Below are 18,113 nucleotides of genomic sequence, written 5' to 3' on the forward strand. Positions count from 1 at the left end.
GTTCTAATTCTTTCATGATAATATGATTTAATTTTTTTGTGATATCATAAAAGAAAAAAAAAAATTAACGACCTACTTTATTTAATATGTCTTACTGCATGGATTATATATGGATTGAAAATAGCTAGACTTATCAAATTGGGTTCCGCCAATTTTATACTAAATTTTTTAAGTGTATGACCATTTGATCTATGCACCTGATCGAATTTCAATGGAAACATTGAATTATTATATTTTAAGTTTATAGTATATGACCATGTTATATGATTTTAAAGTGTGTGAACATTTGAAAATATAAGAGATAGGGTTAAGGATGCTATCTCTGTATAAAAATATTTTTGCAGAGGTTGATTTTAAATAGAGTTTATTGGTTCAAGTTTTCGCTAACTTTTGGAGGAGAAAATACACAATGTGCCCAGTGCACCGGGTGCATTGTATATTAATTTTTTCTCCTTCTAAATCGAGGAGCCCAGGGTACATTGGATAAGAGTTAGAGTTAAGGATCTTTGTTAGATTTTTTTTTTTTTAATATAACAGAAGAAATTATCAAAATAAACACCTGTCAAATAAAATTGTCTGGCCTACTCCAAACACATTTTCTCATTTTTTTAATCCCTAAACTCTATACTCTTGTCAAAATAGGTAATTCTTTATGACGTAAAGGATCAACAAAATGCTTTTCTTAAAATAAAAATAATATATATATATATATATATATATATATAGTGTAATCCTAACGTGGAAATTTGGTTCATGCAATTTGGGTATCATTGTAAGTTTGAATCTTAAAAGTCTATTGACGTCATAACATCAATTTTTTTAGAGCACGGGGTTATCCTAATCTCCACTGCGTGTAAATTGTAATAAAGAAAACCCTCAACACTCGCACCATATATTAGAGGGGTTGTCTCCCATCTAAATGTATAATGAAGGTTTGTTTCATAATCAAATTTATGCACTACATTATATAAATTTTTATTTATGCTGAAATTATTTTCATGACTCTTTATTGAAGTACATTTAAATGAGAAAAGTTGCACACTGGAGAGCAGAGATGAAAGAAAAAGAAAAAGAAAATACAGAACAGTATGTGTAACAATCAGCAAAAGCAGTATTTGACATGCACTGCACAATTGATGAATCAACCAACTTCTCCAAGCTCAACAGACCTCAAAGCATCTGGAAATAGAAGAAACATAATTAGCTCTCGGACATTCGAATGTGATATAAGAAAGTGAAAGATGTAAATTAACAAGGTGCAATACTGGAAGCCCTTTAACCAATATGTTAAGCTTAAGGATAACATGATCAAGCGAGCTATCATGCTTTTTTGGTTTCAGGCGAACACAATTTTCAGGAAATTAAATCATCAATTTTCACAAAATCTGGTTTGTTTTTCAGTTAAATGAATTAGATATAAAAAAAATATATTTGAACCAACACAGAAGAACATGTGTGGTCTGCATGCTCAAAGACAAAAAAAATCATATCTAGAAAAAAAGTAGGTGAAAATATATATATATATATATATATATATGTATATATATATATATACATATATATATTAGACATCATTACAATTCTTGTCGGAAAAGAAAGCATATAAAGAACATCATGAGAACTACATGCATGCCTAGACATTGGCCTAGCTAATTCTTTTGCCCCTCCAAAATGTTTATTTCAGTTACCAAGACAGTAATTCGATTCTTACCTACTCACGATCAACCTGCAGTTAATTAGGTCTTCCGACATGCGCTCCACCAGTTCCAAGAAGATTGTCCCTAATGGCATGCAACTTAGCTACAACATCAGTAATATCCAATCGTTCAGTTGGTGACTCTTCTGAACATGCAATTCCAATACTAAATACGGCAGTCAAGCACTCCAGAATCTTGCAACTGCTAACACGGCTTTGATTGAGAGTGTTGTTGGTGCTCGTACTTGCGTCACCCTTTTCTCCTTGCTGGAGAAGTACCGAATCTGCAATGCTAACTACTCTGTCCATCGACAAAGCTGTCTTGGCAAAGTTATGAAGATTCAGACCATCAATAAACATCTCATCAGTAGGCCTTTTTCCTATAAACATCTCGAGCAAGAGAATGCCATAGCTGTACACATCACCGGATATTGACACCTCACTTCCCATACCATACTCTACAATCCACACAACCCAGTGCAAAAAGAAATGTAAATATCTCTTTACAAAACAAACATTTTATCTGTAAAATAGGATTCATGGTACATATATCACAACTACTCCTTAAGATTAAGGGAAAGAAATGTTAACAGAGAAATAAAAAATCGTATCGTTAATACCTGGTGGTGTATAACCAACGGAACCTCTGATTCCAACAGAACTGGTTTGGTTTCCACTGTCATTATTGTTAGCATCAAGAAGAAATCTTGATATCCCAAAGTCACCTACATGAGCAATCATGTCATCATCCAGAAGAACATTGCTTGGCTTCATATCACAATGGATAATCGTAGTTTGACAACGATGGTGGAGATAATCCAATGCACAAGCAATATCAATGGCAATATTCAATCTCTGACCAAGGCACAAACTTTTTGCTTCCACATACTCCTCAAGGTCTCCTTGAATTGGATGCAACCAATCATCTAGGCTCCCATTGACCATGAACTCATAAATCAGAGCCTTAAAGTCATTATTTTGGTGATCAACACTTGAACATGCAGTGATTACCTTGACAAGATTCCGATGCCTGATGCTCCTCAACGCCTCACACTCGGTGATGAAACTCCTGGAAGCTCCTGGCCGCAAAAGATTGAGTACCTTCACGGCAACCTTTTTCCCTTCCTGATCGTCAAGAAGTCCTTCATATACAGACCCAAAACTACCCACCCCTATCAAATTGGAGATGCTGAAACCATTGGTAGCTTTATGTAGACTTTGGTAGGATACTTTCAAAAAAAATCTTCCTGAATTTTCTGAAGAAGGTCTTTCTCTCTTCTTTTTATGCCAGTAAAGAACTAGAATACACAAGAGTAATGTTAATCCAATAAGCCCCGATGCTACGAGGATTATTAATTTCAAGGTAAGAGTTAATACCCTCTTTTTGGATCCTTTGAAGTTACATTTAGGCAGCTGTAATTCAGGTATACCTCCACAGAGCTTACTATTTGCAGCGACTGAAACTGCATTTGCATTTCCAAAGACACCATTTTTTGGTACCACACCCTCGAGATCATTGTAAGATAGATTCAAAAATTTTAATAATTCGAAACCCTCAAGATATTCTGGAATTTTTCCAGACAAATTGTTGCGAGAAAGATCTAAATCTTGAAGACCTCTCAGAGAGCTCAAAAATGATGGAATGCTTCCTTGGAAGAAGTTACCTGCCATATATAATCCCTCCAATCTCACACAGCTACCAATAGTGCTTGGAATTTCACTGGACAGCATGTTCTCCGAAACATTCAGTGCACCTAAATTTCTCAAATTTCCAACTTCTGTGGGAAGTGAACCAGTGAAATGGTTTTGAGACAGATCTAGATAGATTGATAAGGAGGATAGACTCAGAACTTCTGAGGGTATGGTACCATTGAGATTGTTTTCAGCAAGGTCAAGTAATAATAAATTATGACATTTCCCAAGACTTAAAGGAATGCTGCCATTGAGATTATTGTTAGCTAAATTCAAGAGGTTTAACATAGTTAAATTTCCGAGAGAGGAGGGAATGGATCCGGAAAATTTGTTATAAGCCAAGCTCAATTCGTTTAGGTTTCGAAGCATTCCAATCTCGGTGGGAATGTTACCTGTGAACTTGTTGCCCCACATATTTAGCCAATTCAAGTTGATTAGATTCTCGATCCCTTCCGGGATGCTCCCAAATAATTGATTATTGGCTAAGTTAAAGAATTGAAACTTGGTTGAGAAGTTGGCAATGGATTTGGGAAGCATTCCACCAAAACTGTTATTGTCCAAGACCATCACCCTTAGATTGGTGATATTGGTCAAAGAGGACAAAAAGTTGAAGTCTTCAATTCCCCCACTTCCAAGATTATTGCTGGCCAAATTTAAAAAATTCAGCTTTAGCAATCTCTCCATTGTAGGCACCTTTCCAGACAGATTATTTAAACTGAGTAATAACACTTCAAGATTCGATGCATTGGATATTGAGATAGGAATAGATCCAGTAAATTGGTTAGAGACAATGCCAAAGAATCGAATATTAGGAAGAGTGATGCCTATGTCCGAGGGAAGGCTGCCTTTTATTTGGTTATTTATCATCACATCGAAAACTTCCAGTAAAGAGAGATTGAAGATTGGAGGAGGGATGGTACCAGACAACCTATTGTCACCTAGTGAAATTCTTCTTAGGTTTTTAAGTTGGCCAAGTGCATCAGGTACACCCCCGCCAATATTATTTCCATATGCAGAAAGGTTCTCAAGAGATGACAAGTTCATGAATGAATGAGGTGATAAATTTCCTGTTAGGTGATTGTGCCTAATACTCATTATCCGGAGCTTTGACAAGGTTTCCAGCTCCACAGGAATTGGCCCTACCAGATTGTTGTATTCCAAATCTAAGACATTGAGGTTAGAGCAAGCAGATAAATTAGCAGGAATGTTACCACTTATTGAGTTATTGCCAAGAGATAAAATTTGCAATCTTCGTAAACGGCCAAGTTCAAGGGGAATTTCTTGTTCAAAACTATTCTTCACGAGAACTAATGCTCTTAGAAAGCTTAGATTCCCAATGTGTGGCGATATGGTGCCAGATAAATTCCGAGACTGTAGCTCCAACCTCGTGACCCTTTTGTGACGGTGACCACATGTAACACCATGCCACTGACAGAAGTGTATTGATCCATTCCACGTACTCGTAACTTGGAGTGGATCACTGATTATTTTGGCCTTGAAAGCTAACAATGCAAGTCGATCTGTCTCATTCCCTCTCAGCCTGGAGGTGGCTGCGTTGGTAGGAATGCTTGCATGCATCAAACTCATACAACATGCTAATATTGTTACATAGGTGAAAGCATTGAAAATTGACCTTGATATTCTTAAGCCCAAGCCAGCTGAAATTCCCATCTGAGTTTGGAAAAATTTATCCTCTTTCCACATGGCCTGAAAGATATGGATATTGTACTCCAGTTCCTGTTTACCCAAAAAAAAAAAAAAAAAAAAAAAAAAAAAAAAAAAAAAGCTGAGTTGTAAAATATAATCCAAAAATGTGCGGTATCAGAAGCATTTGAGAACAATTATGCTAGTCACAACTAGTTGCAATTGTGGCTTCGTTAAAGATTATAGTATTGTACCTGTGCGCTGGATTTAAGTCTCAGGAACTTGAAGGATATTGATCAAAGTTTGAGTCCTTGAAATTTACCAGTGAAAAGAATATATCAAGTTGTGATCATTTGGCGATAGGCCCTAAAGGGATTCAATCTCAGGCTTGATACATATACTGTTTTTTCTTCAACTTTTATTTCCCATATTTGGTGGACATGGTTGAATTTTGTAACAATATGGATTGGTATGTTGAATTGTGAAGTCCTCTTTGGGCATGAGCTACTTGATGGCAATAATTGACTGGTAGGGACGGTCTTAAAGATGTTATAAAGTTGACTGGTTGAGACCGTCTTAAAGATGCTATAAATGTAAGAGGCAATGTCAGTCAAATGACAGTCTCTCACAAAAAATTGTACTTTTGGGCAGTCAGTCAAAATTAAAATTGGACTGCTAAATTGTAAAGGTCAATGCCAGTGTCTCAGTAAAAATTGAACTTTTGGGCAATCAGTCAAAATTAAAATACTGCTAAATTGTAAAGGTCAATGCCAGTCTCTCATTAAATCTTGTATTTTGGGCAATCAGTCAAAATTAAAATAAGACTTCTACATTCTAAAAGTCAATGCCAGTCTCTCACTAAATTTTGCATTTTGAGCATCAGTCAAAACTAAAAAAAAAAAAAAATTAAATTTAAGGGGTGATTTGGTAATGTTCTGTTTCGGTTTATGTTTCTGTTTTATGTTTTTTATCTTTAAAAGGTCAAAAAAATATATAAATAGGTAAGATAAATATTTCTATTAACCTTATTTCTATTTTTAAATTTTGGAAATATGTTCTCAAAAAGTCCAATTTTTAAGTATACAAAAAAGTTGTTTTCACTTGTTCCCAACCAAAAAACGAGAAACATATTCTTAACTTATTTCTAATTTATGCGCATCAATATACATATTCGTTTATATCTCTCCTCTCACTCTATTCTCTCTCTTCTTCTTCTTCATGGTCTCTTCGTGAGAGACATGTCGTCTTTGTAACAAAAGACAACCCATACATGATAGAATATTATATGTCCTGCAAATTCAAATTGCAAAAACTTATAAAGACAATAAAGCCCCAATCCGCTTCGACTCTCGGGGATTGTTGCTCCTTATAATCTTGATATATATATATATATATATATATATACAGGTATGTAGAGGGATTGATGGTTACGTTTTTTGGAGGCAAGTGAATATAGGTTTCTTTTTGAATTGGTTCAATTTCATTACTTTGTCTTATTTTTATCATTCATTACTCAACTCAATTATCAACTGCCAATTCAAGAAATCCTAGCAGAAAACTCAATTGTTATTATATGTGAAAAATATATTAATTAATGGGATTAATATATTTTTATATGAATAATTTTTATTTTTATTTTTATTTTTTGTGCTAAAATCTTACCAAACATGTTTTTGGTTTGCAGTTTATAAAATTCAAGAATTAAATAAATGTTATCAAACACTTCACTGTTTTTAAAAACCTACCAAAATAATAACAACACTTAGAAATATAAATAGAAAAAAAAAAAAAAAAATACATAAACGTTACCAAACTACCCCTAAATTTTAGTAATCATTTCTAAACAAAATTGCTTTTTAAGCCATCATAAAAAGTTGTAAAAAATGAATACGAATAAGGGACCATTTTATCATTATTCCATATATGCCCTTTATATAAGCGATCAGTTGTTATACTCCTCTCTAATCCTCGTGGACCAAAACCTGACAACTGTGTTAAATTTCGATGGAAACTTTTTGCATGATAATTGTAAATGTGAATCAATCCAAAGTCTTTTCTAATCGGGTCGGGCTCACCCATGGCGCCCTAATTTGGGTCCAATCCCAAAATGTAACACATCTATATGAAACAAAATTTAAAAAATTAACAATCCATTTTACCCCTACCTCTTTTGGAACAACTCACAAACCATCTATAACTAAGAACTCGAGGACAAGATTAGAATACAACCCATACAAGCAAGAAATTAATGATAAGGGGTGTAAATAACAAGATTGCTAATGGAAATTTAGTGAAATTTGCTCATTGCAGACAGATTTGAAATGTTAGATAGGAGTTTATATCACATGATGAGCCTGCACCGTACCAGTTATTAGGTGTTTAATACCCAAAAATTTAAGTCCTATTATGCTCTTAATAGTATATGAAGTTAATTGACAAAATGGCCGGGCAATGAAATTATCTTGGTGGGTCTTGAACCTGATTTCTAATATCTATTGTAACCCGAATATATAAGAGTGTTAGGATTTTATATTGTTCATGTAATATTAATAATATCGACATTCTACTTAAAAGGTGGTGAGGTACCATTATATTACACAGTTCATTGATCATTATATTTGCGCTTGAGAGCCCACTGCCGTAAGGCATGAGCTACTTGATGGCGAGAGATGATGAGATAGGGACATAAATTAAAATCCAATGAACTATAAGACACAGTCGTTGTTGTTGCCTTTATCTCACATGAATATAGTCGGCCAATACGACACCACCAACATCTCTTTAAAATAAGTGACCTGAGCAGCTTACCCGAGCATCATTCAATGTATAAGTTGTGTTGAGATGTCACAAAAGTAGAAGTCCATTTCAATATCTCATTAAATTTTGGATTTTGGGCAACCAGCCAAAAATAAAATAAGACTTCTACATATAATTCACACACAACCAATCTCCAACCTTAAGAGTCATTTAGGCATATAGCATGGCGTAAATGCTACTCTTATATAAAGGTGAAATACCTGACATTCTCTAAGGTTTGTTCAAATGTCTCTAAATTGAAATTATTGTCAAAATAGTTCATAATCACTTCTAAGCTTTTTCTGTAGTGTTTTCATTTTTCGCCATTTTCCATTTTTTCGGAAATTTTGTCATTGCAAGGGCATTTTCGTCTTTTCTCGTTTTGCGGGCTGGACATCGTGAAGTGTGCCGGATGTGTCAGAGAGTTGATTGGGGCATTTCATTGAGTTCAGGACTATTTGAAATGCAAGGTTTGTCATCTTTGTATTTTTTTCCGTTTTTCGGGTCGGACGGTTCCGGGTGGGACCCGTTATCGGAATTGTCATGTACGAGGGTTACGGTTGGGTCCATTTGCATCATTTTCATTTTATTTAATGTGTTGTATGTGACTATATTATAGTTGGTGCATATATATAAATTTCTGATGAGAATTAATAAGAAAAAGAAAAAGAAAAAGGAAAATTTTATTTTAAATGGGGGTGGGACCCACCACTAGCATATATGTGTGGCTTAGAGACCCATTTAGTCTCATTCTTCCTCTCTGTCTCGTAACTCACTCTCACCCCTCTCATTTTTCATTTTTTTTTTTCTTTTTCTTTTTACAAGATTTCAATCCTAAATTTCTCCCTCAATTCTTGGTATTTTTAGATGCCGTTTGCGGCAAATTAAAGAGCTCACCGAGATCTACGATTTGATCAGAGCAATTTCTTGTTTAGTGCACTTGGAAATTTCGAGATCTAGGACACAAATTAGGGGTTTTTGCACATTTTGAGGTATGGGTATTCTAATTCATGATTTCTTTGATTTTGTGAATTTTTCCCCTTTTTATTTGAGTATAAGCATGCTTAATTTAATTGTTTTACCTAAGTCCTTGAGGGTTTTGTGTTTAATTATGTTCTATATGACTAAATGATTAAATTTACTTGTTTCTTGCAATGATATGAAGAAGCATGCTAAATTGAAAATTTATCGTTGCATTTTATGTGTATAAATTGTTGAAATGTTATGTTCATCAAAGCACACTATGTTCAATGAATTAGATTTGTGTATGAGGGCATGTTGTGATTAATTTCAAATGGTGGAAATTATATGCATTGGCATGATGCATTCATACATCCTATTGGGAAGGAAAGGGGAAAATGTTTTGAAAAGCGAAAATGGAAACTTGTTTTTTTTATAGAAATGATTTTGAGTTGGATTTATGAAAACCGGATACCTAGTAGGCGCTTAGTGGTCTGTGGAGTTGGTGTAGTCTAAAGGGGACTAGGGAGAGACCCTAGTATGGTTGAGCTAACTAGGCCGGATATGACGCCTTGGAGGTGCCTTGGAGTCGTGGATGGTTAGCCAATCCTCCTTTCGTGATGCCTTGGAGGCATTTTGGGTCGGATTACACCAACGGTTTTGGGAAGGAAACGGTATGGTTTCGGAAACGGGGAATGACATTGCATGGCATGGCACATCATTGGCATACATGGTGCATTTAGTAGTTGGTTGATATTCATATGTTTGTGACGATACTATGGTTTTACTTGACTCCCGAGACATGACCCAGTTCTCTTACTTTCTATTCTATATGTGGATTCACAAGGTCATAAGAGGTGTGTCTTAAACACTTCCTACTAAGCGTTTAGCTCACCCCATTATTTAATATTTTTCAAGGCTTGGGAAAGAAGTAGTGGAGGCTGACCATCATGGCTTAAAGAGGATTAGAAATTCATTTGTTATCTTTTGTGTATTTGGATCTATTCTTTTTGTAAAGCTTTGCCCTAAAAAGTATATTCATTTTGTAATGTAAATATAACCACAGGACAGTTTTCTTATGAACTTGAAAACATGTTGGCATTTTTGTAATGGATGGGAAATAATATTATAATTTGCGACCTACTATTGTTGTTCATAACTGTGGGACGTCGTGTATTGTTTGCCATGAATTTGGGATTGGTTGTGCTTCAGGTTTTTGTGCAAGGCCGGCTCACACGAGTCTAGTTTCTGGTGTTATCAGCTGCAGACAGCAACATTCTTGGGCTGTCGGCCGGCTGACAGGGAGTATCAGCTGACCGACAGTGCACTTCTAGCCATTCCAGAGAGTTGCATTTCTAGTATCATCGTTTCGGCTGGCTAAACCTCCCCATCAGCTAACCGAAACACCACCTTCAGCCGGCCGAACCCCACCCATCAGTCGACCGACAGACCACTTTGGAAAAGTCCCGAGAGCATGTAGTTTTGGGAACCATATCAACCGACTAACTATCTCAGTCAGCCGGTCGAACCTGTATTTTCAGCCGGCCGACGCAAGGTCACCAGCCGGCTGACATTACCCTTCTACGTGCACTTTTGACTTCTCCTTCCGAGTTTTATTTTGGAGTACCTTGGACCTTAGAATGACTTGTGTACTACCTATGATCATAGGAAAGGACGATATAACCCTTAGTTGACATCGGATTCGGGTAAGGACCCAGTTAACGGTTAGGACCCATAAATTCGGGTCGTTACATTTTCCAAATATCTCTCAACTAAAATTATTGTCAAAATAGTCCATGACCTCCTCTAAGTGACAGAAAACTACCTTTTAAGTGAGAGAAAATTATTCAAAATTTAATTGGACAAAACTGCCCTTGTTAAAATATCAAATGACAATTTTAACTAAATTTAATTGGACAAAACTACCATTTCTTATATCTACCCTTTTGGATTGTTTTTACTAGGGGTGCACAAAGAACCTGTTCGATTTAGGTTCCGGTTCCAATTTTTAAGAACCATTGGGAACGGTTCCGGTTCTAGACCTTGGAACCGGTGTTTTGGTTTCGGTTCCGATTTTTAGGAAGCGTTGGAAACAGTTCCGGTTCTGGGGTCCAGAATTATAAATATTATATTTTTAATTATATAATTACTAATATATATGTCTATTGATGCATACAAAGAGATATATATAATAAAAGTATGTTCTCATTTACAATATTATATATCAAATTACACTACGAATGGATTTAGAGTCATAAATTTTTAAAAAATAAATAAATAAAACAAGGAACCGGAACCGAACCGAACCGAACTGAACCAGAACCGTGGAATCGATTCCGGTTCCTTGTCCCAACGGCTCCGATTTTGATTTCATTTTCTAAAAATTGTTGGGACCGAATCCAGTTATGTGCACCCCTAGTTTTTACAGTGTTGAAAATAATTTCAACCAACCAATATCTTACCTTTCCTGCTAGTGTAGAGTTTGATAGTCATATTTATTTATACGTAAAGAGCCCAAACCCATTCCGTCTACGTAATGGAAGGGCTATTAATTATCAGGCTAGGGCCAGGTTTTGGGCGTTGGCTATATTTGAACCCTTGGTACAAAATTTTGCGTGTCATTGGTAATAATAGTTTATTTCAAACCCCAAAAAATAAATAAATAATTTGAAGCCATCATATTGTAAAAAATGAAAAGAAGAAAAAGGATAATTTTGCACAATTGTTCTTGTTAATAGATATTTTGAAATAAATTAGAAATTCTGAATCTTTTGATATATAATTTTGCACAATTGTTCTTGTTAATAGATATTGAAGAGTTTGACACGCCTCACAAGTCAAAGTCTAATTTTTGTTATACATAAAGGCATCTAAGAGAGTAGAAAACAAATGGGCCAATCTATCTATGGGCCATGGACTCAAATTGGCTAAAGATATTCAACCCAGAATTTAGAATTTAGATTTAGGTTTGGTATTTGTATTAATTGCTTGTTAAGGATTCTGAAAATTTAGCTTGGGCTGGTTTCAACCAGACCCAACCCAGACTGCAAGAGCGAACACTCAACGACTCACCGATCTTGAACAGCAGTAACAAAAAAGACGTGTTCGCGTCACAGCCGATTTTGCTCCCACCGACAGAGATGGAGTTTCGCCCTCAGAGAATGGAGAAGGTTAGTTTTCTGCCTTGATTTTTCTTATCCGATTTGTTGAGTGATGTGTTTAATTTAGCACATTTTCAATTTTTTTAATGGTTTATTGGATTTATTATCAGTTTAGATCAAGATTCATACTATTTTGGTAAAAGTACAAAAAAAAATACTGAATTTTCACCTAGCAATACGAAATAAAAGTGAGTAAGTAAGTATTTCAAAAGTCAATAATTTGTACCATTGCATTTTACCTCCAACAACTTTTATTATTTCATATTGTGATGAACATAATTGATACTTTTTTTATTAATTTCAAAAATACCCTCCAATATGAGTGGTATATATATATATATAAGGTCAATTCATTTATATATATATATATATAAGGTCAATTCATTTATATATATATATATATATATATATATATATTCATATTTATGTATTTTATTATAATAAGTTGTAATATATAAAAATTATTGTTGGACCTTATATATATTTTCATGTTTATTTATTTCACTTCTATCTTTTCTAAGATTAGAAGATTTTTGGGAACTAGACTATATCAAATGATCTGTAATATAATACAATATAGCTGGGGATATAATATAATCATGAAAGGTACGTAGTCAAAGCCCCTCTTACATATAATTTAAAATGTGAGATTGTAAATCCCTTTTTGACCTCAAAGCCTTCCTCATTGCTCACCTTAAAGCAGCTTTCAATGATTTCATTTGCTTGAAACTTTAATAAATTGCTAGTTAGTTTTGTACTCTGAATGATTTTTTATCTTTTCGCCCTCTACTAAACTAGGCCATAAATACAAATAAGGAAGCGTTACAAAAAAATAAATAAATAAAAATACAGATGAGGAAAAAGTTAATGGACATGTGTTCTCCAATTCTGTAGAAAAAAAAGGAGTAAGAAACCCATTCAGCCCGAGTTTACTTAAACCAGATGCCCAAATGAAGATTTATAATATTAAGTCAATTTAGGACTATGTAATACCTCAGTTTATTATAGAGGGCATTTAAGATATTTTGCCTTCTATTTTTAAATTTTTTATTAAAAAAAGTTAGTTATAGGGGGTAGTGTGGTAAATACAAAAAATAAGGAAAAAGACAATGGACAAGTGTTCTCCAATTTTGTAGAAAAAAAAGGAGTAGGAAATCCATTCAACCCAAGTTCACATAAACCAGACAGATGCCCACATGAGGATTTACAACACATAAGTCAATTTAGGCTATGAAATACCTCAGTTTATTATAGAGGATGTTTAAGATATTTTGCTTTTTATTTTTAAAATTTTTTGTTAAAAAAAAAAGTTAGTTATAAAGGGTTATGTGGTAAATACACAATGACATTGAGTGAAAAATGGTCGGAGGTGAAGTGAGGGGACAAGTTGCTCACTTTTAAAACTATATGACTAACTTGCCCACTTTTAAAACTATATGACTAACCTGTTTACTTGTATACCACATGGGATGGTTAGCCAATCCTCCTTTCATGATGCCTTGGAAGCTTCTTGGGTCGGATTACACTAACGGTTTGGAAGTTGAAACGGTATTGTTTCAGAAACAGGGAGTGACATTGCATGGCATGGCACATCATTGGCATACTTAGTGCATTTGGTAGTTGGTTAATATATGTTTGTTTGTTAATGATACAGTGGTTTTACTCGACTCCTGAGATATAATCCCGTTCTCATGCTTTCTATTCTCTATGTGGATTTACGGGGTCATAAGAGGTGTGTCTTAGGCACCTCCTACTGAGCGTTTAGGTCACCCCATTATTTAACATTTTTCAGAACACAGAAGAGAAGTGGCGGACGACGCTCCTCCACAGGGTTCGATGGATTAGTAGACCGTTTTAACATACTTTGTAACTATGATCTCATTTTATTACTATTATTTCTTTATTATTATTATTATTATTATTATTATTATTATTATTACTGTTTATAAACCCTGGGATGACATGTATATTATGTATTGACATAGGAAAGAACAGTAGTGCCCTTAGTTGACCTTGAGTTTGGGTAAGGACCCGGTTAACGATTCGGACCCTCGGGTTCGGGTCGTTACAAATTTGGTATCAAAATCTTTGGTTCGAAAACCTAAGGATGACAGGTAGGGTCAACCTAAGTGAGACTTGAGTTGATTTAGAAGTATTGCATGTTAAAGTGTTTACTGCATTAAAAAACATGCCTACTTGTTACTTGCTTAAATGTTTACGGCTTTGAAAGACATGCCTTCTTGCTAAGTGTTCACATGCTTATGTGATTAAATGTTAAAATATGTGTTACATGGCCATGTATGTGGAATAACTATATGATAATGATCAAAAACATGTTATACTTGATAAGATGGAGAATATGTGATACATGACGGTGGCAAACAATAGGCACGGTTGGTGCAATTTTCTTTTATGATATTGTGATAAGTAAAGATCATGATATATGCAATCATGTTTCGTATGATATTGTAGGTTTCATACATTTCGTATATGTATATGTATCTATATTATGTGTTTATGTGGTTGAGCATTGGGATGGTAGCTAGTACGGTAGAGTACTTATCACGACGTAGATGGTTGTGTAAGTTTTAACTTGAGTAGGCGAGGAGCTCGGTTGCTTCAGGGTTGTTTGGGTGCCAGTTCTTGTCGAACTAATGGCGTAGGCTTTTAGCACGTAGATTGAGCTATCTGGCGTGTAGTCATCCTGATCTTCTTAGTTACATTTTATGTGATGACCCTGTGAGCGGGTGTGCTATGGGCGGGTGCGAAAGACACTGTCAGGCTACCACACTGGTGAGCTACGAGTGCACAATCCCACATCGCCTAGGTAGAGGGAAGGTGAAGTGCTTATATGTAGGTATGTCACTCCAATTGGTATGAGGCCTTTTGGGGTAAAGCTCAAGAGCAAAACCGTGCGGGTTCAGGCCCAAAGCAAACAATATCATACTATGTGGTGGAGTGGATCGTTACAAATGGTATCAGAGCCTAACCCAGCCGGAAGTGTGCCGACCGGGACGTCGAGCCTCCAAGGGGGTGGATTGTGATGACCCTGTGAGCGGGTGTACTGTGGGCGGGTGCGAGAGACACTGTCAGGCTACCACACTAGCGAGTTACGGGTGCACAATCCCACATCGCCTGGCTAAAGGGAAGGTGAAGTGCTTATATGTAGGTATGTCACTCCAATTGGTATGAGGCCTTTTGGGGTGAAGCCCAAGAGCAAAACCGTGCGGGCTCAGGTTCAAAGCGGACAATATCATACCATGTGGTGGAGTGGGTCATTACATTTTGCGCGATGCTTAGGGCACGACTTTAGAATGGGTTCATATTTCATGGTATGGTGTCTTTGTTGTGTGGGAGTCTCATGCATCGGTGGATGGGTTCCTGTAACCATGGAGGTCAGGTGTGCAAGTGAGGGTTTCGAGGAAGAAAGGTATGACCTTAGGAGGTTAGTGTTTGTGACTTGGGTCACAGTTTGGTATGGAGGTTCTTTTCGAACTGGTCATGGTATGTGTGACAGAGGTTGGTTGAGTCACGAATGTGGTCTATGGGTTGTAGGTGAATGTCGCGAGTGTTTTGGTGCGGTCTAAGAAAGTGTATTGGTTATGATTGGTTGAGAGATGATCCCCATTCTGGGAAATTACGAGAGTGTGTCGCGGGTAATCGATTCACGATGGGTTGATTATATGGCTCAACTGGCGAGCAGGATTAGGTTGTTACAGTTGTTGAGAGAGTCTCGAGGTGGTGTATAGTAGTCAGTCTTAGCTGTGTAGTGCAGGGATGCACGATAAGGCAGGTGGTATAGGGTCATTGAGGTGCCTAGTTGTTTGCGGATAAAGTAATAGATGATGGGTACTGTGTTACTAAATGGATGGTGTTTTAGAAATTGGAAGCTGTAAACTAGAGTTGAAATTTTATGTTGTGTCTGGGGTACGAGGAGGTAGTGTTGGTTGTTTGAGGATCCAAAGAGATGGACTGACGATTGGAATGATTAGGATAAGGATGATCCCGTAGGTCTAGTTGGTAGTCCCATTCAGCTTTTGTTGTGGCCTAGGTGAGGAACAGTGAAGAGGGGAGGTAGCGACATTGAACCTGGAGTATGAAAATTTCTTGTTTAGGCATGTAGATTGTCCTGTGAAGAGTGGTTCGAGTTGTGGGTTAAGCGTTAATGATTGATGGCATCATTGGTGGTATTGAGGTGACAGTTGGGTGTTGAGCATTCTGGGTTTTATGCTCATTTTTGTTTTGAGGATTTTGACTGCGTGGTATTACTGTATGGAGGTTTTTTTCTAGTGTTAGGTAGTGGTCGTTGTGGGGAGTATCGAGAGTAATGGTCATTTTCTTGTTATGATGGTGTTGTCTTAAGGATGTTGGAAGAAGAATTGTTTGTTAGTACTTGATGGTCCGGTGGAGTGATAGGTTTGAACTGATGTTTTAAATGAGTGGCAGTGAAGGTGTTATAGTGTGGTGATTAATGTTGATGAGCAAAACGGTTTAAGGTATGATCCGAATGTAGTTTAGGATTATAAGTGTTGTCGTATGTTGTCAGGTAAGTGATGGGATTGTACGCCAATTGAGGCAATTGTGGTCAATTTAGTCTTTAGAATCAGAGAGAGAGGTGTTGCCATGTAGGCATCTTTTTCTTTTGAAGATTCAGTGGGTTGTTGTGACTAAGGTCATGAGTCTCGTACACATGGTGATCGAGGCAGTGTCGCCTGGGTAGGCAAAGATGAACTGGATGGTAAAGTGTCATTTTATGACATAGAGGTTGTCGGTTGGGAGTGACTGATTCTAGGTAGAACTGGACGTGGTGTCCGAAGGGTTATGATCGTTTCTAGTGTTAGTATGTTGTGAGCATTGATGCTCTTGTCTGATGGTTGTGTTGTGAGTTGTATCTTAGTACTCGACGAATGGGTCGTAGGGATCTAGTTGGTTTTGATCAGCGTAGGTGTTGCGGAATAGCGTTTGCAAGGTCCTAGTGTTGATGGTGTGTGACGGTCTGTTAGTGGCGAGGTCGCCTGGAATCGAGATCGTAGTCCCGTATGTGTTTCTAGTTGGTTCTTCTCCTTGTGTGTAGCGAGTTCATTCCATCCCAGGTGAGATTGGGTGTCCATAGTTGGATGATTGGTGAGTAGCGTGTGATAGGGTGTCGGGTGCATTCGAGTACTAGTTGTCAGTCTCTCGTGAGAGCGGGGTTCGTTACCCTTTTCATTTGTTCTAGTCTTGGCAAGGATGTTAGTTGTTGTGAACATTGTTCTCTATCTAAGAGTCATGTGCGTCCGCGGATGGACAGACCTATATATGAGTTATTGTGCTGTTAGGGTTCACCGGTAAAGGTTTGGTTGAAGGGTCGACTCACTCCCACGGAGGGAGATAAAGTCATTGGTTTTTAGTGGTGCTTGTTCTGAGAATGGTCTTGATTAGTGGTGTGTGAGGCACTAGTTGTCTAATAGGGATTGTGTGTTTCTAGTGTCTGGTACTGTCGGTGATGGCTAGGGGATATGTTGTGAACTGTAAGTTTGAGGATGATTAGATGATGTGATGTGAGTTACACACTCGAATGTTTTTATAGGCGTTTGATACGAGTAATGTCTTGAGAACAAATGTCAATGTCGCCTTAGAATTACGCGATTAGAGAAGGTGAATGTGGGATTCTGTTTAGGAATAATGGGAAAGATTGACTTTGGTTTTGAGATCTCAGGCATGAGATAGTCGAATTGTGTGTTTTGACGAGGTCAAAACTGAATTGAATGATGTTATGGAATTGTCTACCTAGTATGGGTATTATGAGGAGATCGGAGAGCTCTTATGCTGGTCGATGGTTGTGGTATTTGGTGTTGTGTTGCTTTTCATTTGTTATGGGTTGTGCGTTCAAGGCATGGTTGGGATTTTAGAGTAGATACGTGACTGTATAGTCGTTAAGGTTATGTAAAGCGATGGATTGATAGAGAGTGAATCTCATGGTTGATTTGTGGATAGTGTGAAATCGTATTTGAGGTTTGGACTTGAGGACAGGAACGACGTCTGTGCTGAGATCGGATCGAGGATAAGAATGGCCTGGCCAACCATTTCTCTTGAATCAATCTTTATTTAGCATGATGTCGGGTCAAAGGTCAATGATTATTTCGACTTGTTAGGAACAGTGAGAGCACAGAATTGCGGGTTGT

At 36.7% G+C, this 18,113-nt stretch overlaps 1 protein-coding gene across 1 annotated transcript in view; it reads right to left on the reverse strand.

Moving 5' to 3' along the window:
• Nucleotides 1–947: 947 nt before the first annotated feature.
• The window catches only part of LOC132270799 (probable LRR receptor-like serine/threonine-protein kinase At3g47570), a 42,991-nt gene continuing 25,825 nt past the window's right edge, over nt 948–18,113 (reverse strand). Inside the window, exons 3-5 of the mRNA XM_059772002.1 lie at nt 2,317–5,125; nt 1,712–2,154; nt 948–1,179 (exon numbers count right to left, since the gene is read on the reverse strand). Coding sequence (XP_059627985.1) covers nt 1,733–2,154; nt 2,317–5,092 — 3,198 coding nt within the window. The 5' untranslated portion in view covers nt 5,093–5,125 and the 3' untranslated portion in view covers nt 948–1,179; nt 1,712–1,732. The remainder of the gene's footprint in view (nt 1,180–1,711; nt 2,155–2,316; nt 5,126–18,113) is intronic.

This window comes from Cornus florida, unplaced genomic scaffold, assembly GCF_030987335.1.
Source record: "Cornus florida cultivar Cherokee Brave unplaced genomic scaffold, ASM3098733v1 CherokeeBrave_3.0.0_Hap2_Chr08, whole genome shotgun sequence".
NCBI lineage: Eukaryota > Viridiplantae > Streptophyta > Magnoliopsida > Cornales > Cornaceae > Cornus > Cornus florida.